Raw genomic sequence first — 23,444 nt, forward strand, 5'->3', positions numbered from 1 at the left:
CATAAGAAGTATAAAAAAAAAAGGTGAGTAAATAAAGGTGCGGTAGTGTAAAATAATAGTGATGATGACAGTAAAAATAAAAGCGCCGGAAAAAATAAACCTGGCGTTAAATTATTTTACAAGCTTGCTCATGAATGGACATACTGTTGTGTTTATTATGGATTTTATTTTATTGCTTATCAGATAAAAACTTAAACAGTAACTCAAAAACACACACACGCACATACGTAGGCCACTGCAGCAAGCCTACGATATAGCATTTACGTAGTCGAGATACTTGTCAGCAAATAAGTAAATAAATTTGTTAAATAATTTTAAGGTGATAATTTTGAAAACTTACTTAGGTGCTATATCAGAGCCTTGCTGCATGAGCGAACCTATGGTGAACCAGAGTGAATTAAGGAGAGTGAACTCGTTCTCGCAGACTTCAGGCTGGGCGTTGCACGGAGAAGGGTTTTCCCACTCATACGGACTGAACCTGTGGACATTTTAATGGAAAGGAGGGTGGGATTAGAGCTGTAACAGTTATACAGTTTTTTTTTTTAAATTTCGTTTTATCTTTTAAATTGTCAAAGTTTTTTTACTTGAGCCGTTACAACTCTTCAGAGTCTACGAGTCACGAAGTGCATAATTTACTGGGGATCAGCCGTTTTAATTTTTATCTCTTTCTCTCGCTCTTTCTCTCTGTTTAAAAGTCTATAAGGATATTTTTTAAAACCTTTTAACCTTACTTGGGCAAAATATCGCAGCCTTGACGCATTAGTGAACCGATCGTGAACCACAGACAGTTTATTAGTTTGAAACGGTTCTGCACGTGGTCACAGTCCTTTCCACATGGTCGGGAATTGTACCACTCGTAGGGTGTGAATCTGGATTTCGTTATTTGGTCCACATATTTATTATTATTTTATTCAGATTCCCTGTCGAGAGAGACTGAGACGCAAAAAAAAAACCCAAGAAAATTGTAGAAATTTTTTACTAAAGAAATTTATCGTCTTGATACTGTCAGCTTATAAAACCATGAAATTTATTAACTTTGAAAATTTAACGTGACTTGTTTCATAAAATTTTCAAAAAAAATGTCCCCCTTTTTTAAAATTATTTTCAGTCCTCATACGTTCATGCGGAAATAATTTTTTTTTTTTTTTGAGATGTCACAAAAAATATTTTTATCTTGGCCGCAAAAATCCCGCTTAGGTTCTTAAAATCTAGGATCTTTAGATTAAAAATGAATGGCCTCAGTAATTTTTACAAAGTAATCTAGTAAATATAATAAAAATTAATAGAGTTAATAAAAAGTAATATTTTAGGTTGATTGAAATTGTTAACCTTACTTAGCCTCAGTCTCAATATAAAATAAATTTAGGAATTTAGTTAAGGATAATAGGAGCAGTATTATCCTTACCTGGCTAATATAAATAGAAGAACGGAAACACCGAGATAAGCCGTGGCCATGTAGATCCACACATCCAGACTGAGAGGGCTTAGAAATGAAAATAAATTCGGGGGCTTCTTGATGGGCTTCCTGTAAAGAATGCTTATACCTGGAACAAAATAATTATTAAATTTTTCCTTAAGCTCCATTTTATAAATTCACCGTTTCTTCTTTACCTAGATTCATAAAAGGCATTGTGAAGTCAACGGCTTGCTCTCGATCGTAGGTAATAGTCAAATCAGCTATTGCGAGATCAGCTTTTTGATCCAAGAGCTCTTTGATCATCCCGTCCCACTCTTTAGTCTTCTTATTGTACGATCCGTACTTTTTATCTGGGACAATAACAAACGTGTAATTGAACCCAAGTATCCGGGATATTTCATGGATGAGATCTACACTGTAGCCTTCGTACTGCGCGTTTCCTTCGAGCTTTACGCTTGAATCTTTCAGCATAAAGTACGGCGCGCTCTGTGAATAAGAAGCATAAAAAACCGTTTAAATCGCGACTATTATTTCATTTGCCCTGACTACTCGTTTGCCAGAAAATAAAATACACTAGAGTGTGTCCTTTTAAGAAATCTTTTTCTTTCGACGCACCACTAGCTTCTATACTTGCAGGAAGCGGCTCGTTGCGATTTTCGATTTCCCATTTAACTAACATCGAAAAAAAATTCTGTTTGGAATTTTATACCTCGGTGATGGCGTATTGTACGGGTAAGCCCAGATATGGTTTTGTAGGGAATAAAACGCTCTACAAAAAAATTCTCTTATCATTTTTTGATAAGTTCATCTGTTCAAAAGTTATTGGAGATTGAAGTCGAATTTTTAGTAGATTTTGATATTTTTTAACTTTTCTGGCGAAACTATCAGACTTATCACAAAATTTCATAGAATCTTTTTTGTAGACAATTTTATTCCCTACAAATTGTTTCTCATAAAGTTTTTCAAAATTTTGCATTGTTTTCTAGTTATTTCCATTTTAATGTCAAGCTTTTGAAATCGATCAGAACACTATTTTTTTTTAAAAGCTCGACATTAAAATGGAAATAACTATAAAGTTATGTGGAATTTCAAAAAATTTTATCAGAGGTGATTTGTAGGGAATTAAATTTTCTACAAAAAAGATTCTATGATATTTTGTGATGAGTTGGATAGTTTCGGCAGAAAATTTAAAAAATATCAAAATCTACTAAAAATTCGACTTCAATCTCCAATAACTTTTGAACAGATGAACTTATCAAAAAATGATAAGAGAATTTTTTTGTAGAGCGTTTTATTCCCTACAAAACCATATCCTGGGCTTACCTGTACAATACGCTATCACCGAGGTATAAAATTCCAAACACAATTTTTTTTCCATGTTAGTTAAATGGGAAATATAAAATTACGATGAGTCATCCATTAAAATTAATATTATGAACTGTAATTTCAACAAACACCTTGTCTTACCTTCCTGCAAGTCGAAAAAAAAATTTTCCCTAAAATGGCACACCCTAATACAAATAAGTAATACTAACTAATATCGTCGAAACAATGAAAGTTTTATTCTGCAAACTCTCGACAATTTGTGTGTAAACATCACCAAATGTTCGAGTAAAATTAACCCCCTCAGTACTATTCCATACTCCGATTTTCTTAAGTCCTTCTTTGTTATTTAACTCGATTATGTCAAGCATAAAATCCGAGCGGAATCCCTGGTGATCAAACTTGATCAGTCCTGTTAGTCCCTTCATCTCAACCTAGAGTACATAATTATTATTACTATTATTATTATTAATAGCAACCGATTACGTAATTTCGTTGTTGCTTCAAATGATTTCGATATTTAATTAAACCAAATAATGTCACAGATTCATCCGAGCGTTAAATTCATAATCCTTAATCAGCACAAGTATTTTTGATAACGTAATTAATTAAATGATTCGATAAACTAAGTACACATGTGCACAAATAATTGCTAATCATTTATAATGAATAACAAATAATAACAAAAAAAAAGCGATACATAAATGTCGGACACATGTTAATTAACGCTTGTTTAATAAAATTCATTAAATGTCCTCGTTAACGGAGGATTGCATGAAAGAAATTATTTCTGTACATAAATATGTAGCCAATTATTCTCCGCTGATAAAACAAGCAGCCCGATGACAAACACCAATAAATTTTTAATTATTTTCGTTGTTCAATAATTCGAGCGATAGATAAATTTGTATATTTGTACTCACTATTTTCATATAATTAATTAGCGAATAACCATGGGACCAAGTGTCTGTTGATTCACATGATAGTGGTTTAATTTCCATTTGTTGAGAGGTATCTAGTACATGGAGTGCTTTCGCAAATAGATGGACTGCGTCATACATTAGTGCAGTTTCAGTCTGTAATTGGGCATTCAAAAAATATTATTTGTAGTTACTTTCTGTTTTTTGCACACCTCAAGCGCGAAAGTAAAATCGATCTATTATTTTTGACTCATTCACTTGCATTTAACTATCTTTACACTGTAAAAAATTGGGAGTGAACTCGGAGTAATTACAGATTTTATCTCAACCGGCATTCACTCCAGCTCGGAGTTTTAATATTAAATTCAACTTTCCTTGGATTTACTCCGCGGTTCCACTAATTTTTTAAGTGTACACTTATTTGATTAGATTAAAATGTGTTAAATTATATACTAATACAAAGACAATTTATTAAAGCATATTTTCGATTTAATATTAAGTCGATTAATTATTCCATTAATCAAATATAAATTGATCTAATCCCAGAGACACGAGTTGTCAGTTGTGTATGAAACTTAGCAAACACGATAACTCCCGATAGATCCATTCAATTGGCCAAACTTTTTTTTATTGTCTAAATATTTTTAATCACAAGAACCCTATGAAAAATCGTGATCTAAATCCTTTTAGGTTAATTGTAATTAATTAAAAATGTAAAACTGATTATTCACGAAAAATTTAGCTGACATTTTTATTTTTACTATTGTTATTATTACAGTCGAAACCGTTTATAACGACATTGAAGGGACCTTATAGTTGCCGACGTTATATCCGATAGTTGTTATAAGCAATAGAGTCATTATGCAATAGTACAGTAGTTATATTATCATTGGCATGTATCTAGAATGGATGTAGGTTATGTATATGTAATTGTCGTCAAATTAAAAGTCAGAAAAATAATAAAAATATTTGTATTTTTCTTTTTCAACTACTGGCAGCGTCACAGTAGGGTTAAAAAAAAGAGCGACATCTGAGACAAAAAGGCGGGATATTTAAAAAATTAAATTAAACTGACAATAAGGAATAATAAAATGAAATTGATAAATTAAAAGTCGAAAAAAAAATCCCTGATAATATAAAATAAAATGAGTGATTGAGGTGTGCACTTTTGGATTTTCCGTTTTTTTTTATTAGTGATTTCTGACATATATATGTATATAGATATATATTTACAGAGCGTAAACTGAAATTTTAGGATCCGGATATCGGATGCAACACTCATAATCTATAATTATTCCCATGAATTTGCTGCTGTTCACGTCAGTGGCTACATTACGTTTGGCACATTGCCGGTACGATCGTAACATTTGCATATACATGTATACATACATATATACATATAAAGATATTTGTAAAAGAATGAAACTAGTACAGTTGAACAGTGTGATAGGCAGCTACAAGATTTAATGCCTCGTGTGATTGTCTCGTGACTGATGAATATGAACAAAGACATATATCTATATACTTTATGTACTACATATATATGTGTAAATCGGAATGAGAATGCAGGATGAAATTCAAAATCGAATAATCCATGTTCTTCACAACTTACCTTTATAGCTGTGATATTATTCTGTTCCGATTGTGGCGCATGAACACAAAAGAATATAAAATTTATATATATAAGTTTAAAATATTCAATGGTTAATATTTATTTCATTGTACAGTTGTAGCATTTATATAATAGACATTATTTTTTGGTAACAAAAAATAAAAATGAATTATTATTTACAGAAAATTTATGTGAAACCCGATAGATAGAGCTTTTGGTAGGAGATTTTACATGGCTCTTGGTTGTATATTTATAGCCCGCACTCAATGGGATGCTCCAACTGCGCCGTCACAAAGATATTCTAGAAGACTGGAGTCTTAAGTTTTAAGATGCTTTATAAATATGGATATATATTTTTGATATTTATGAGAAAATAATAAGCGACTTTTTAAAAATTTTTTTTATGGCTGCTGGTTTCCGAACCTGATAAAATCGATTTGTAATTAGAGGACCATTTCTTTTACGTTCTCTTTGTAAAACTTTGAGCAAAGTTTATGGAAGTACGTTATTTTTATGCTGTTTAATTACTGTGTTTAACAAGTTGATAAAAGGCTTGGAAGCTCACTCAGCTCCGCTTTATATCACTCTTCATTTAGTTTGTATGGAAATTTAATTAAAGATTAAGCTGTCGCGATAATTAAATACTGAAATCAAAGTTGTTTCTATTCGTCAAATAATTTTAAAACTAGAAGGTCTACTAAAAATATATATTTTTTGAAAAATTTGACAAGTATGGTGACGACGTTATTTAGTTAAGAAATCGGGCAGCTGTCTTAAGACATCAGGAAAACAATTTTTTTTACACTGTAAAAAATTTTCGGAGTGAATGCAGATGGATGACTGTTTTTTAATTTAATGACCTCCAGGTGAAATTTACTCCGAAAGTGATTTTTTTTTTAAATTCCGAAACTCTGAGTGACGAAGTGAATCTAGCTTTGAATAAAATCCATACTCACTCTGAATTCACTCCTGATTTTTTACAGTGCATTAAGACAAATTTCGAAAGAAAGGATTTTATCAATATCCTTGGAATTTCTATTTTACTCAGTCCTTCCCCCAACCTCTTATCTAAACAAAAGTAATTTTTTATATTACATTTAATACCGATAATAATAAAAAAAAATTTTGACGGTTATAAATGTGAAAGGAAGTTAAATAAACAATAAAATGAAATTGAGTGTCAATAATTTATCTTTAAAAAAAAAATTCGGACCACGTTTCAATAGTTTTTCCATGAGGATTCACAATTTGTCCAATCAAAACTTTCTATCACTATTTTCTGTTTCTTTATTTTCTTCTGTCTGCTCTCCAGTGATCCCAAAATAATCTGGAAAATTATAACCCGGAAATCTCAGTGATTAGTTAAATATAAAATGTACTGATCAATCTGCACGAGTTGAAATTTTTCTAGCGCAATGGGCCAGTCAAGTCTTGATAACTTTATCATTGAAATGATGGAGATTGGGTTGGAAAATTGTAGTGTGAGTAGTGGGTATGAAAAAAAGACTGGATAGTATCGAAGTTATTGTTATACAGATTGCACATGATGGACAGGACACCGATGCGCTGCCAAAATCGGCGAACCAATTGTAGTATCAATAAATTTACACTATTGATCAGATAAAGTTTTACTATTATTTTGCTCAGTTGAATATTTATAATAAATCATAGAGGTAAATATTTAGCGTGTAAAAGGATAATATGGATATTAATTGCTTGGGAAAATAATAATTAAAGATAAGCATGCTATTGTTATTTTAGTTTTAATATGAATACTATGTGAACATAATATCTTTCAGAGCCAGTGATTTATCTGTGTTATTGTTTGTTCAGATAACAATTCAGTAGAAACCATTTTCATTTTTCAACAACTAATTAATGTTTAGTTTGAGTATCATTTAAACAGCTCGGCTATAAATAGTTATAATTAGGCGACTTTGGTGAAGTATCGAAAACTTAATAAGTTGTTTTAATTATTTTATGATGAAACTCTCATAGATCGAGTTGGATTAAAAGTTTTCATTTTGATGTTTAATGTTATTAAAAGCCATAATTACGGTTATGGAATTTTTTTGGATATGGAATGAGGAGTGTGTACATCAAATAGGGGAGAGTCAACCAAAATTCGAGTACAAAAACAATTATTTTTTAAATTTAATACTTTGAGTGTTGCAACTTTCCATGGAAATTTAAAAAAATAAAGTATGATCCTGAAGTTAGCCGAGGTCTGATAATTTTTGGATTTTTCTTAAAGAATTACATGATAGAGTTTCATTCGCAGTACACTGTGTGACCATTTTTACTCACAGCAGTCCATATTTTTGCCCTTTTTGGAAATAACTACACATAATATTAATATTTTTTGTTAGATTCACATATTCTAGCAGAAAAAAGTCAAATCAAATCCGGGGAAAAATATTTTTTACGACGGACGAGACCTAGAGCTTCGTCTTCTTGATACTGTGTGGCCATTTTCACCTACAGTAGGTAAATCTCAGCATGCACGGCGATCTAGAGCAACGAGTCGACAATAATTTCCCTGTCACAATGTATAATGCGTGATATAATATAATTTTACAGAGAAAATAATGAAAATTTGGAAAAAAAAAAAAAAACATGGGAAAGTATTTTGAAAATGGAATATTTTTGTTGGCCTATTTTTCCTGACCTATAAAACTAAAATGGAGAGATGTAAAGATATACACGTATGCAAGTTTGTAAAGTTGCGGAATGTGGGTTGTAAGGGAAGAAAAAAAAGATTTTAAATTCAGGCGAGAAAAAACGTCGTGGCTGTTCTCGCACGTCAGAAAATTCTCAAAGCCGTAAAATCACTATTGGTAAAATTCAAACGACTCTCCTGTCCGTATATACGCCATTTCGTGATAGGACTTTCGACATTTCTTGGTGGTTACTCTCCCTTCTCTCCTCTTCCCTTCTTTTCACTAGTCTACTCTACTCTGCTGTACCTCTCTTCTCTTTTCTTCTCTTTTATTCGAGTTTTTTATGCACAGTTGAAAGATCAAAAGAGTAACTCTGGCTTTTTACTAACTCAAAAAAACTACATGGAAACGAGTAAAGTAAAACGGGCGTAAAAAAAAACTAATTCAGAATGAAGAAAATAAAAAAAGTTGTGTTTTAATAAGTAGAAATGTAAATTTGTATCTAAGAAATATTTGATACAAATTAGTTAGTAGAGCGCAGGTGAGTGGAGACGAGCGGAAAAGTAATAAAATATTAATATTTCGATTGACTGAACTGGGTTTTTTTTTCTCTCTATTAAATAGAAATTTTAATGAAAAATTAAGTTTTATTACTCCAGTATAAATTATGAAATATATTTATTTCCAAGATAAAAGCAGAACGAAATTGTACCCAATCCTATTATTAGTTTGAGAAAAACCAAACATCTAACTCCGTCACTTGGGATCAATACGTTTTTTTATTGCATATCGAAAAGGTCTGCGATAAAAAAAATTTGAGGTTACAATGCCTAGAGGCATTTCTAAATAAAGAAAAATTTATGAATTGTCTTAACAAAAAATTTCTGACAAACGTAATGAAGAATCGTCGACAGAAAAAAAGGCAGGATTAATTTTTTGAATTTGAATTCAAATTATTGACTGAAGAATATTTACTTTGCAATTATTTCGGTGTAATAAACACTTTGCGAACTATGTCCATAATGAAATGGCGCAAACATTGCTATTTGTGATTTCGAATATTGACTGATGACTATAGTATCGAGTTTTCAATAAATAAATATCAAAACTAAATATTGAATCAAACTAACAACAACTTGACTCCTCTCGGACAACTACGTGACAAATTGCGCGACCGAACCTCCAGAAGCACAACTCAAAAAATTATTAGGTTAAAACTTAAATTTTTTTATACAGCAGCAGTACACGTTTTATGGGCATCCGCAATCTCAAATCAGAATCCGCAATCTCGGCGATTCGGTCCGTGTTGAAGGTGAAAGCAAAGCAAAGTTATAAAATAAAATTCAACATAAAAAAAAATCAATGAAAAGGTAAAAGGTCGTGAAGATGAAAAAGAGAAGGAACAAAAAAGTAAACAACTTTTGGAATAAAAGGAAAAAATTTCGAGGATAGCAGGTGTCGCGTGAAACTCAACAAACTTTTCGTTGTGCACTCTCTCTATCTAGCTTTTAACATCCTCACGGTTCTTTGTAACTTTCGACCATGTCAGTTTATCCAGATGTTACAGACCTTTTTCATACAATTGCTGTCAAAAATTCATTTTTTATTTTTTTCATACTTTTATGAAAACTAGTTTATATTCGCTCGTCCTGGCAAGTATCTACGAAAATTAGTTTCCCATATTCGCGAAAAATCTATAAAAGTTTTATGCGCTTGTAAATAATGGACAGAAAAGTTTCGAGCTCGAGTAGAAATCATCAAAGTTAATTGTTTAAGTACTCAAGATACTAGGATTTTCTTATAAAACTTTTACGATACAAATTAAGACAATACAACTGAACAATTTAACAAACTTTTGCCCCCAAAGTCAACGAAAGTTCAAAATAAAGAAGCATCGATTTTATTTGATTTAATGAATTTTTAAAACCATTAATTATTTGATGTACATTTTCGCATTGTAATATTCGAGAAAAAAAAAATTGTATACAATATAAAGTTCTATGGAAGAAAAGTTTTAAAATTGAATATGCTAATTACACAACAAAGTATTTTCTGCGGAATAGCATTAGATTTGATGAATTTTGTCACTCAAAGTGACAAACTTTTTGCGAAATTGTTCAGTGAGACTGAAGAAAGGGATAAGTAAAAAATTTAAAAAAACTTATTTCCGTTTCTCCTTTGTGGGTATTTGCATTATTATGAGAATCGGCACGTGCCGAGAAAATTGGATCTTTCTGGTACTGGTACTAGCACTAGCACTAGCACTATTACTGGTACTCGTCCTCTACAGCCGGCAGAAAACTTTTGAATGGGTAATTTCCAATTACCTACTCTCGACAGCTCGTCCTGTGCTAGTATGCCACGTTAGGAGACGATTCCCTTAGCTACTTACATTTGCGTAAAGTGCGAAAATTTACCAACTCATTGTTGAGAAAACTAATAAGAATAAAAAGTTTAACAATAATAATAAAAATATTAAATCAAACTTTCTCACAAAACTTTAGGTCTTAAAAATTCGAGATTAGTTTTCAGAGTTCGCATTCAAGTTACTTTACAATCGCACTATTATACCAGAGCATCGAATATCAAATATTTGTTTCATTAGATAGGTATTTTATCTGTCGCTAAAATGTGAGTGATTTTAAAATTTTAATTACTTTGATTCACTTATTAATTGCGCTGGATGTTGCTTATACTCGGTAGTGGCCAATTAAATGATACTCTCGAAACTTTTATTGAATTACTACCCTCTACTAAGTGACATTGTGATCAACTTGAGTTACGGATTTTCATAGGGCTCTCTGTTGGGACAATTAAAAGCTAATACAAAAGAAATAAAATCAATTCATGGCATACTTTAAATGAAATTGTGTGTGCGAACTCACGAGTCGACGCGCAGATCAATCGAAAAAATTTAATCTCATTGTTTTTAAATAAATCCTTTTTAAAACTGTTTCATTTGTTTTTGTTCGACTTTCTTTTGATACCGAATGTAATTTAAGTGGAAATTTTTTTTGTTTTTCACGGAATAAATCCTACACTGTAAAAAGAGCGGTGTTAGACTTATTTTAACTCCGCCCGGTGTTAAAATGAAATTACACCGGTGTAGAAGCCGTAATTTGGCGGTGTTAAAATACCGGTGTTAAACCGATGTAAAAGCGTAGTAACCAGTTTAGAAGCAAAGTAATACTGGTGTAAAAGCGGTGTAAACTGTGTTCCCTTAGAGTATTAACTGTAAAGCTTATATGCACAAAAAATGTCAGTTCTTTATGAAAATTAATAAAAAATATCATTTATTAACAAGTATAGTGATCGAATAAGTAAAAATATTTATAAAGTAAAATATTTTAACACCGATAAAGAATATTTACACCGGCGGCAGTGTTATTTTTACACCGCTTCCGGTATTGAAATTTAACACCGTCGATTTTAACACCTACACCGCTTGGACTTACCCCGGTGATTTTTTACAGTGTAGCATTAATTGAAAAATTATTTATGTGAAAATTGAATTTCGGGATTTGGAAAAAATTTATTTTATTCTCAGGCCGAAATTCATGATAATGAAATGATTTTTTAAAATTTTATTCAAAGCTATTTTTAAGGATCTTAAATATAAAATCAATTTATAACCAACTTTGTGGGTCGCTCGAAGTAAATTTAAAACCGAGTATAAAACCATCCATAATGATTTATCTTCATGTTGGATTTCTTATAGTCCGTAAAGATAAAAAAAAAAATGTAAATAAAATACCTTATTATGTGTTTGACCCATATCAAGTTGTCGCCCGTATCTTTGTTCACCGTAAATCCAATCCTGTACGACTTTTTGAATTTCCGGTTTCTCTGGATCGACCAATCGGAAGGCCGTGATATTGGTCCCGCCGTATTTAAATTCCTCCAGGTCAACGCTGTGTAAATCCTATTTAATTCAAAACCAAATGAAACATAAACATATACGTACATATTTTATTGTTTATAATGAACTTGACAAATAAATTATTCATTTTAATTTAAGCACAATGGGCGTAAATGCAACTAATATGTCTGTTTGTCCAAAATTAATCAAATAAAAACTTATATTAATTAAATTTATGCATGTAAATGGTTGCTGCCTCCAGAATAGGGATTTCAGTTTGAATTTAAAAACTTCATTTTTACATAAAGTTATTACCCCGTAAGAGGATTTTTCTGGCCTATTTTGTAGCACATTTGGATGTATGGAAGTGTGCTAAATATAATCAGAGTGTATATGATGATATATATATATATATATATATATATATATATATATATATATATATATATATATATATATATATGTACGAGTACGCACGATAGGCAGACATAACGGTGCATGGTTTCTAATTTACATTTTAATAGATCTTAATTAAAATCTGCTGGCATTATAAACTGAGAGAGAAAATAAATTGTTTGACGAATTAGTTTGTTTGAAGTTGTATTTGTTTAATCTCTGGTGTATGCTTCAAATGAGTAATGGATTTATGCTATATATATAAGCCTATATATATAAATATTTATATATATATATAGACAAATAAAAAACATAATATCATATTTATATACAATTTCAATTAGCTAATAGTTATTTTATAAATTGAAAAAGTGTATTACGGTTTATATTTAAATATATGATAAATTAATAACCGGTGTGAAACTGCTTTATCAATTGATGACGATATCTTTGATTGATTTTTAAAAACAAAGTTTGTGAATAATATTCTAACGTGGATGTTTTTTATAAAAAAATAAAAAACGAAAAAAAATGAATTTGAAGAGAAAAAAATTTTTACCAGCGAAGTAATTAGATAGCTGTGGTAGTCACTCATCATGCCAATTTGCTGGGCTTGTTTGAGGACCTCATGAATCCGTTCGGTTGAACAATCGAGCACAATATGAGATTCAGCTGAATTTTTTATCTGCTTCAGCAAAGGTCTGTAAAATAAAAAAAAAAAAATTCTTTTATTTAATTATTAAAAAATAAAAATGAACATTGACAGAGTATTAAATTAATAAAAACGTCGAAAAATTCAAAATGGCTATGTGGAGAGAATTTTTCATTTAAAATTAACGAGACAGTCGTGGAATTACCGGACAACTTGGAATGCGGGAAACGTTTAAAGAAATAAATTTTTTGCTCATTTGGAAATAAATAAAATTAATTTTATATTTTTACTCAATGTTTTAAAAATTATATTGACATATAAAGTATCATTATATTCATTCATTTAATTAATTTTCACGATCCAAATATCAAGATCCATATTTCGAAAATTGACATCATAAATTTTATTTTCCTGTCTATTTATCAAGAAATAATTTCAAGGATGTAAACAAAACAAAAACCAATAATGACTTAATCGATAATTAAGTCAAACGATACTTAGTGTAACCCAAAAAAAACTTTTGAATTAATTAACAGAGTTATATGCATTAATTTATGTGTGGAGTATAACGATCGAAATTACCATAATTACCAACAAGCGGGTATTGAAATTTCATAAGTCAGATATAAATAGATTCATTGGAATTCGATTGTCTTTCAATAACTGTCATACTTCTTGCGGAAATGAATGAAACATCACATGTCCTCTTTATTTACTTGGAATAACCATAGATATTTCAGTGCAGCTGCTTATTATATCCCTACTAGAAGGAAAATAAATCAGAATTCAATATTTTTCGTCATTGGAACCGGGCAGATGACACGCTCTGTCTTACGACGTAGATTGACCTGTATTTTTATCCCTCTTGGCTGTAGACCCATACGATACAAATGTTCTGTTCCTTAGGGTGTAAGTAAGTGAAAAAAAATGCAAAAAACCTGATAACAAGTCAAAAACTTTTTCACTGGCACAGGGCAGATGCAGGCAGATGACACGCTCTGTCTTACGACATAAGTGGAAAAAAATACAAAAAACCCTGAAAAAATTCAAATTTTTTTTCATTGACACCAGGCAGATGACACGCTGTGCTTACGTACAGTGACCTGTATTTTTATCTCTGTTAGGATGAACCCCACACAATATTTTATGAACCTACTAGAATTCGTGTTTCACATATATGTCACTTTCCATAAATTTATTTTAATGTATATTCTACTGTCAATTTCGTATATTCATAAGCTGTAATCAGCCCGTCATGGAACGCATAGTTCAGCTTCACATACATTTCATATCTTTTTTATTATAAGAATGTATCGTTATACTAGCAATGACATATTTTCTCAAACAAAGTAAATCATCTCGTTGGAGGTTAAATAAATTTGATTTAAATAAATGTGGATTTGATCAAACAAACATTTTCTTGATTCAAAGAATTGTCTTTAAAGTACACGATTTATTTGAATTCACAAATAATTTATCTCAGGAGCAAGCCCCAAAGAAAGTTACAAGTCGTAATAAAAGATCAATATTCTCAGGGAAAATATAATTTTAAAAAAAAAGTGTCACACGTTAAGGCGATGCGCATTTCCCTCATAAATTTTCAGTCAGTGCACAGGTTTAACGGGTAGCGAGCGTCGATCAAAAATTCATGTTTAACTGTATAGTTCAGCCTGCTCGCTATCCTCAATGCAAATCTCCTTATGCTACTTGTGAAAATTCGTATGCTTTGCCCTAGCTTATACCTCCATTGCTCCTCTTTCTGCAGCCCACCCCCACTCCGTCTTTCTCTCTCTACTCAAACTTGCTTCTTGTTTCGTTCTAGAATATTTCATGCCCTATACATAATTTAGCTCACACGACGCCCTCCTCTACGCAGGTTACTTTCTGCACCGGGCAACTCGTTACAAGTTTCGCTCTCATGAAAATGTACGCTATGAAATTCTGCTTATTCTAACAAGTATCACTAAATCATACAACAAAAAAAAGTTTACATATTTATGTTTACATCTCCTTACTTTTTTATTCAAAGCCCAGTCGACTTTAAATATTTATCAAACCGACTGTACTAAGTTTAGAGTAAATAACGCGGAACAAATTAACGTCCGTTTAAATTACACTGACAATGCAATTAATCATTAAATGCCAATAGATGAACAATAAATAGTAAATAACGGAACAACAAAAATAATGATAATAAATATCATTGCATGAATAATATATTTGACATATATCAATTGCAAAAAGAGAGATCGATCCCCAGAGATTGGGTAGGATACGTCGGCGATATTCATTCTGTGGCTTTCCATTCATTGCCTTCCTCTCGATTCCTTCTTATCGTAAACGGTACAATCGCGCGGGGGTATAGAGCATGAGGCATGAGGCATGAGGCGTGGGGTTGCCTGGGTTTTCATCCCCTTGCCTCACCCGCCTACCACACGCCTGCTTCGATGCCACCGATCGCAATTCATTCGGGAAATCGAAGCAATTTCTAGAAAGCAATTCAACCGAAGAGTGAGCCTGGCCTTCTCCCCTTCTCCCTATCGCCCTCCTACTTCCCCTCTACGGCGAGCGCGTTCACGAGACGTAGTGATTAACGGTTGGAATTTCTGTTGAGTTGATTGTACCAGGGATTTTTTTATCATTTTTTCTGTTTGCTTTTATTACAGCTCGTATTTCGTAATTTTTTTTCGCCCTCCATACATAACAAGGCGCACCTGTACCATTAGAACAATTAACCGTTATTTTTTTTTATTTTTTGTCACTCCAAACGTTAACCTCTCGATAAATATAAGTGTATGTACACATATATATATATGTGCACTTTTTTAAACATTTACTGCAGAAATTAATCGTCAGTGTAAACAGAAAAATACTATTTGTTTTTTTATTTTCAATTTTTTTATTTGGAGAAAACCTCGGGGCAAAAAATCCATAAAAAAAATTTTAACCGTCGAAATTATGGGATATTTGTATGGTAACTTTTTAGTTTAGTTTAAAATAATAAATCTAATTCATACATTGGTACTTTTTAATCTAGTCTCTGTGTATTTTTATTGGTTATGAATTTATCCGAATTGAGTGGATGAAACAAGTGAAATTTACTTGCAAGTAAATGGTACTGGTTTGTACGCCGGTTTTCATTGAATTCATCCATCATTTTATTTTGTTGTACTGTAAAATGTATATCCGTTTGATACATGAGTACTGAACCACAGCGGCTTACAAAGTCGGTGCGTTCATACATCAACCGATTAAGCTTCAACATTAGTTAATCGAATCGTTAAATTTATAATACCGTTTAATTTGCTCGTACATCGTGTATCGGGTGTAAATCACGATCAGTTCACAATGCGACAAAGCATGTATTTTTTAACTGCACAGTGAATAGACGCATATATATATTTATATGTATGTGAGTGAAAGCAGATAGCTGATGAAATAGTTGTCAAATGCCACAAGTTAAGTCAATAATAATGGGGGCTACCGAGCATGAAATATGTGGTCAAGTGTACTGTACATTTTGTCAGAAGTTAATAATTTATAATCACGGACTTAACTCACATGTAGAACGTCAGAGAAAATAGAGTAGAAGGTAAATTTTGTATGCGCATATAAACTAGAATTAAATAATACTAAAGTGCATACCAATAATAGTCTTGTACATGAACATATGTTTACCCATTATTAGCAAGTCAATACGCTCAGTAAAAGTAATAATGAAACACGACGTTAGTTAGTTCATTTGTCCGCCAAATGGGAAAACAACTTTAGCAACAACTTTATCAATTCTGAATTTTAGTAGCTATACATGCTAGTAAGCTCGGTAATAATGCCGTTTGATAATTTTACATTAGTTTATATTTAACAATAAAATAACAATTAGTATTACTGTGATTATATTATAAACCGCTGACAATAGACGCTATTAAATTTCACTCTATTTGGTATTTGGTGACTTAGGCAGTGATTGTTTCAATCTAATCCTATAATATTGTCGCTTAATGTATGTTTGTTTAGAGGAGAGAGGGTCAAAAAGCAATAGTTCGAAATTTTATGAAAAATTAGTTTTTCAAATTTCCGAACCACTTTTGTATGTATAATTGAACATTATTTTGAATTAACTTCCCGCTATGAAACTTAGAAATTTTCAAAAAAATGGGAAGTCATTTGTTCCCTACAAATTATTTCTCATAAAGTTTTTCACAATTCCGCATAACTGTATAGTTATTTCCATTTCAATGTCAAGCTCTTAAAAAAAGTTGCGTTCTGATAGATTTCAAGAATTTGACATCAAATCGAAGAGCCATTTCTTAATATTAATATTAAGAGCTGAAACTTTATTTACCAGAATTTTTTTTCGTCATTGTGAATGATATTTTCACGGTAACTAAAGGAAAAAAATGAATTTTTATTTTTGGCCCATACCCTAATATATATATAGATGAGTTTTGGATATGCTACACAAAATACTCGGTGAAGCGTTCAACAAAACTGTCAATGTCTATGTAGCCTATAAATCACTCAACGTCTAATGCAGATATACGTGTACAGGGAGGTTATTCAAGAAAAATTGTCTCCAGCAGAGCCAACTTTTTATTCCAATGACATTTCGCGAATTGGACTATTCTTTATTGACCAATACTGGTGCTGCACGGATGTCACTAGAGGCCAAAATAAGAGAAAAACAACACCTCGACTCGAATATAAGAAAAAAGTAGGTAAATGTGTACATACGACGAGAAAGAGTGATTGAGTGATTTGTGTAAGTAAATTTTGTTAAATTCAAAACTTAGCTTTTTTTGAATTATTGTTGTCAGCAGAGCATGAAACGCATTTATATAAAGTACAAGTAACAACTCGCATCCATCAGTCGTTACGAGAGTCTACTGCTGCATCGTGCTGACTCATAAATTATTTCAAATTCTATTCGTATATGCTCGGGTATATATGTGTATATTTACATATACCCGAGCATAAACAACCACACATATGGATGTATATATTGACCGTGTGGGTGCACAATTGTATGTGAATATACAAAGGACCTAACGTCGCTAACCCGTCGGATCTCTATATCGCGTAGTCAGTTTACGTCCAGTTCCCCTGAATATTGGATTCCTCGATTTTCTTCTTCGTTCCGATGAAATTCCTCTCTTGTGTACAAAATAGAAGCCTTCACAATTTTGTATTGCATCACATCAAAAGAATAGACACCATTTCGTATTATTGCATCTCTTATTTCCCAACTCATACATACGGCCACACATATGTACGAAATAAAGCTCTATTGTTAAACAAAACCCTTATCATGATTGAAGTTTTAAACTTTTGATTAACTTTTCGAAATATTTTTTTTTTAAATTTTCAAAAATTCAAATAAAATAATTTTTAAATATCAAAGATATTTTTACCCTACTATTATAATTGAAATTTTAGTTTATACTTTTTCAATAATTAAAATAAATTATTAAGTATCCAAAAATGGAGCAACTGCCACGAGTGCTACTTCTACCCTACTTCAGTCCAGTTTTTAAAAATGAATTTTTCAGTCAATTTATAAACTCTGAAATATTAATCGGGTAGAATACACAGTGCGATATTTAAGAGTTTACTCTGATGGGAAGCGATAAAAAATGATAATGATTATTATTTGTAGCTTTGGTCGGAACAGTAAACACAGAATGGCGCCCAGTATTTGTGTGTCACGCAATCTCATAATACTCGGCTGTATAAATATGTATAATATATGTTAGTAGGGTGAGTAAACAAGTTTGGGACAAGAACATGATCGTTTTATTTCCCTAGTGTGGTTGTGGCATCGCCAACATTTATGATATCGTACTCATCTTACTCCATAGTCGTTATAGAGAATATAATGGATGTCAAAGAAGACTTGACTGCATTGTACCGTAGTTTTCCTTCTGGCATAGGATGTCCACCGGGAGGAATAGGCAGTCTCTAAAACACGTACCTTCCGGTTGGTAAACTCACTACACCATCCAACACCCCACCGCACCACGAGTTATCCGACGAGTAAAACTTTACGCTTGGTCTCACCCCCGAGACTACTTTTCATTCAGATTCCCAGGTGAAAAGAAGTAAGCGTTAAAAGTAGCTGACACACTGAGACACAACGATGCACACGCATGAACACTCTCACAAGCAAGTTTAAACTAAAAAGTCTCTTTATTGAACCACTGCGCTAAGTCCACAACCTATACGACTTGCTATGAAATATAAATATATATAGATATATATTAATGCTCCACTTATCACGTTTTCCCACAGCAGTTCTTGCCTTGTGGCTCATAAGTGCTTTTAATTATAGCAATAACAAATTTTTATAGCTATGATGTGATTTACTGACAAACTATAAAAATTTTAAATTGAAATAAATATCGAATAGAATGTGAAGCTCAATTGAATTTAATTGAATTTTATTTTAGAAATTACCAAACTAGTTTTTCGATTACTTTTTTAGGGGAATTGAGTATAGATATGCAACTTTTTCGCTCTGAAGTTTCTTACATCTGGAGAAATTTAAAGAAATTTTAAATGGTTTTTTTATGGCTTGTAAGTCATTTTTTTAACTGAAGACTGATTACTCTATTGATAAAAGTTTTTACAATACACCAGTCAGCGCCAGAAAAAATAAGTGCAAAGACAGCATTCAAACTCTACGGGTTATAAATTAAATATGGAGGATAGTGAGCCAAAATAAAAAAATTTTAATAGATTTTTTTTTTAATTTACACCCAAATTAATACACTGTAAAAAATTTTCGAAATGAACGCGAATTAAATCCGGAGTGAATGCGGAGTGGATGACTGCATATTTATTTAACTTTAGAACTACAAACCCATTTTTTTAAACCTGTAAACTATAAACCGGGGTAAATAGTTACCCCACGAGATTTTTGCCCATAAAAAATCCCTATTTACTCCGTATGCGGATTCGGATTTTAATAAAATCCTTAATTACTCCCGATATTTTACAGTGTATAGTATTTTAATTTTACTGAAAATACGGAAATGAATTCTCTTGATTAGAAAATTGACCAATTTGGCTCAAAAAAAGTTGCTGATAGTAAAACTTAATTGACTCACATCCCCTATGTACATATAGTTTTAAAAAGTATTTAGGATTACCTAATCCAACTAAAAGTCACCAGAAATCAGTTAAATCCACTCTACTCCGATAAGATAACAAAAGGCGAGTTAGCGAACGAATTTGGCATGGCAACGAAATAAAATTACATAAACTCCAGAATCATTTAAAGTATTTTTCCTCCATCAAGGATTTCATTAATAACTCTAATGAATTTACTTCGAAATCCCTCCAAAGCTCGACAAAATATTTTATTTGAACTAACTCCTGGTGGGAAAACTTTAATTCAGCGCATTTCCCTCAAACAAAGCTTCCGTTACCATAACCTCCGATCTGCGATCCAGATTTCGACTATTTATTAAATTCCACTCATCATAAGCTTCTCTTATTACATAAACAATATATATCTATATCTATAAAGTAGATATTAAATCATGCTCACCGATAATCGTCAGTTTCGCCCAATTGTCGGACAGCGATCGGAAATTCACTAGGTCCATGAGCCTTCAGTAATTCCTGCAGTCTCACTAATCCTTCATTATTTTCATAAATAATAGTGAAGCTCTTCCATCCCCATGCTCTTACAAGATCCACATATGCCTGAAAAATATAAATTTAAACATACATTTTTTTATTGAATTTTTAAATTGCCATGAAATTTAAAAAAATACATATCGTTTTCAATAATCGGATTATATGCATATGTAAAAAAAAAATAACTCGCTTCTCTATATCCCCGTTATATATTTTTTTATATGAGTGTATATATATATTATCACATACAATAGCAGTAAATTCGTTTATTTGGATTGGATCGATGTTAAAATTGTCGGAAAAATAAAGTACAGCAGCTATTTCTCGACGTGTTTCACAAACCAACTCTATAAAATGGAGGAAAAATCAGTAGCTTGGGAATAAAGTCATTGACCGTATACCTGCTCTCTTACTTATACTACTGCAACTAAAACTATAGACCACACTAAAACAGACTTTACCGTATATAATACCTTTGACTGTGGAGTGTACAATGTGCAGTATGGACTGTGAACTGTGAACTATACAGTACTTACGTCCACTAACTTAAAACAAAGTTTTGCACAATAAAGTCAGTGGTGGAGCGCGAGTAAGAGAAAGTTATCAGGATTTCGCATTTCTTAACTCAAAATTTCCGATATAGCTTCAAGTTTTCCAAAAGCTTTGGGTTGTATTATCAGCAAACAAGTTTAACTACTACCTCAACAGTTTCCACACTAATTTATAACCCTCTGTAGGTATATCTACAATATCATAATTTAATGAACACTTTTACAAATTGTTGTTACTTTGTCCCGCGAAATTTGCTTTAATTAAATCCTTAATTAATTTATGGCATCAGAGCGACTTTGATCTTTGAGTTTCAATAACTGAGACGGTCATGTCCAAAAGTTACATCCGCTCTCTCGAGATTGACCCGCCCCAGAGAATTGTTTATCGAAGAGGGAGGGGGTTAGTTGTTTTGAAAATAAAAACGATCTTCGTAAAAATAACTTTGGTGTTGGTGAATTTCTAAGACCTTCCTGTTCTTGTAAAAAAATTTTGCCTGTAGAAAAGAAGTGAGAAAAGCTTTTTAAGTCGATGGTTTGCCAGAATCCGTTGATGCTGCTATTGTGAGTCGATGCAGCTTCATAACCGGAACGACCGGGTTCGTTTATACAACGGACTTAAATTTTCAAGCCAAAGTTCATCGTAACTTACTGTGTAGCAGTTTGAAATTTTAGTCTTCTATATTTTCATGTAATGGGAAATTTAATCTATTGATTAGTGGTAATAATTTATTTGTTTAATGCAGCTTATTCTAGCTTATTCTATATATTTCATAATTTCGCCCGTCGAAATGAAACAGACTAATCACAACAGAGTATTTAGCAGGATAAAAGAAGACTTTAACTGAGGGCTGCCATTTTGAATAAGCTATCGTGGTAAAATTACCGTAGTAAAGTTTACATTTCGTGTTGTTCAATATTCTATCGCTCAAAATCCCATATTAATTTATAATAATAATTCATAAACCTCTGCCAAAATAAGGCAACAAATAAAAAAAAAATTAATAGACTATATAAATCATATGTACAAATGGATTTGCTGTTCAAGTCAATCATTAATAAATTTTATAGCCCTCTTATCCGCAAACGTGTTAACTCATGAATTTCAATTGGTTATTTTTATTGCAACATGGAGCGTTTTCATGAGTTATTTTATTTTAAAAACTTTTTACTAAACTGAATAATCTACATTTTATCTCTTCTATTTTCTATAGTATTATGTAAAAAAAAATATTGTCATATAAAACAAATTTAATGAAATTCATGACAACCAATTGAGCGTGATTTTCTTGTCAGCAATAATTCATAACTATAAAATGATTTGTAGGGAGTGATAGTGCGCAGCGGCATTACGTATTCTTACTGCGTGATGAGTTCCACACCTGTACAAAACTATGTACTACATATTTTATGTATATATATATGTGTATTCATGCGAGAGAAAATTAGACGAGTTGAATTCAGTGGGCAATGTAAATTGTGTGGAAATATTTCAGGCCAAAATAACCCCTGGGTATAGTGACTTTCCGAGTGTCGCTATGCGGGAGGGAACGAGGCAGGCAGGAGGCATTAGAACAGGCATCTCCATGTTTCCCCCATTCCAAACTTATAACTCTATAACAGTATATCGGGAAAATTCAACCCGAGCCCTTTTCTAGGCCATTGTCGTGCAGCAAAGCGGAATTTATCATTGTTATGGAGTTACTATTTTAGACACGTATGTGACTGAGTTATATCTTATATATCTTATATATACATACGCATACACACAAACCAGTTGAATAAATCAGATACATATATGATTTGACACTAGCTCTTAGCATTTTACATATTATAAATGCTGGCAACTTGCGCAGCAATCGTATGATTCAATTCACGTGTGTCCTTCGGGGATAGCTAGTGATTTTCGTTAGCTCTCAAACCCGCTTCATGATATTTATATATTTGTATCTTTGAAACTAGTATTTAAGTAAATACACTCAAAAATATTATAAATCGAATACTCTGAAAAATTTCATTGTTTTTTTCTCAATTTATATGCAAATCATATTTGCTTCCATTGGAAAATAATTTGGATGAAATATTTTTCGAGTGACGTTATTTTTTTAGTGGGAAATTTTTCCAGTACAGGGTCAATAATTCGATTAATTTGAACCGAAAAAAATATTTAAAATGTTATTTCGAGTTCACATGACATCGACACATATGAAGAATTTTTTTAAAAAATTTACATATTTAGCCAACTAATTGAACGTTTAAAAAATAATTTTTTCCGAGCGTAAAAAGTCACTCGTTTCGAATTTCCGGAATTCCGTTTTTTTTATCGCCACCCAATTTTTAATAGGAAAAATAAATAGACTTTAACGTTACTTTGTCTAGATATGAAATAAAATATATAAATAAATGAATAATAGTT

The 23,444-nt window shown here is 31.7% G+C and overlaps 2 protein-coding genes across 5 annotated transcripts in view; one reads left to right on the forward strand and one right to left on the reverse strand.

Moving 5' to 3' along the window:
* The window catches only part of LOC103579584 (glutamate receptor ionotropic, kainate 2), a 235,429-nt gene that overhangs the window by 117,279 nt on the left and 94,706 nt on the right, over positions 1–23,444 (forward strand). The window lies entirely within an intron of this gene.
* Positions 1–23,444, reverse strand: part of LOC103579583 (glutamate receptor ionotropic, kainate 2) — a 52,876-nt gene that overhangs the window by 6,766 nt on the left and 22,666 nt on the right. For all 3 annotated transcript variants that reach the window (XM_053740541.1, XM_053740542.1, XM_014441751.2), the window contains exons 4-12: positions 20,389–20,546; positions 12,747–12,888; positions 11,687–11,854; positions 5,273–5,293; positions 3,664–3,816; positions 2,953–3,174; positions 1,612–1,903; positions 1,406–1,544; positions 341–478 (exon numbers count right to left, since the gene is read on the reverse strand). In XM_053740541.1, the coding sequence (XP_053596516.1) occupies positions 341–478; positions 1,406–1,544; positions 1,612–1,903; positions 2,953–3,174; positions 3,664–3,816; positions 5,273–5,293; positions 11,687–11,854; positions 12,747–12,888; positions 20,389–20,546 (1,433 nt within the window). The remainder of the gene's footprint in view (positions 1–340; positions 479–1,405; positions 1,545–1,611; positions 1,904–2,952; positions 3,175–3,663; positions 3,817–5,272; positions 5,294–11,686; positions 11,855–12,746; positions 12,889–20,388; positions 20,547–23,444) is intronic.

The sequence above is a fragment of the Microplitis demolitor genome, chromosome 7, assembly GCF_026212275.2.
Source record: "Microplitis demolitor isolate Queensland-Clemson2020A chromosome 7, iyMicDemo2.1a, whole genome shotgun sequence".
NCBI classification, from domain to species: domain Eukaryota; kingdom Metazoa; phylum Arthropoda; class Insecta; order Hymenoptera; family Braconidae; genus Microplitis; species Microplitis demolitor.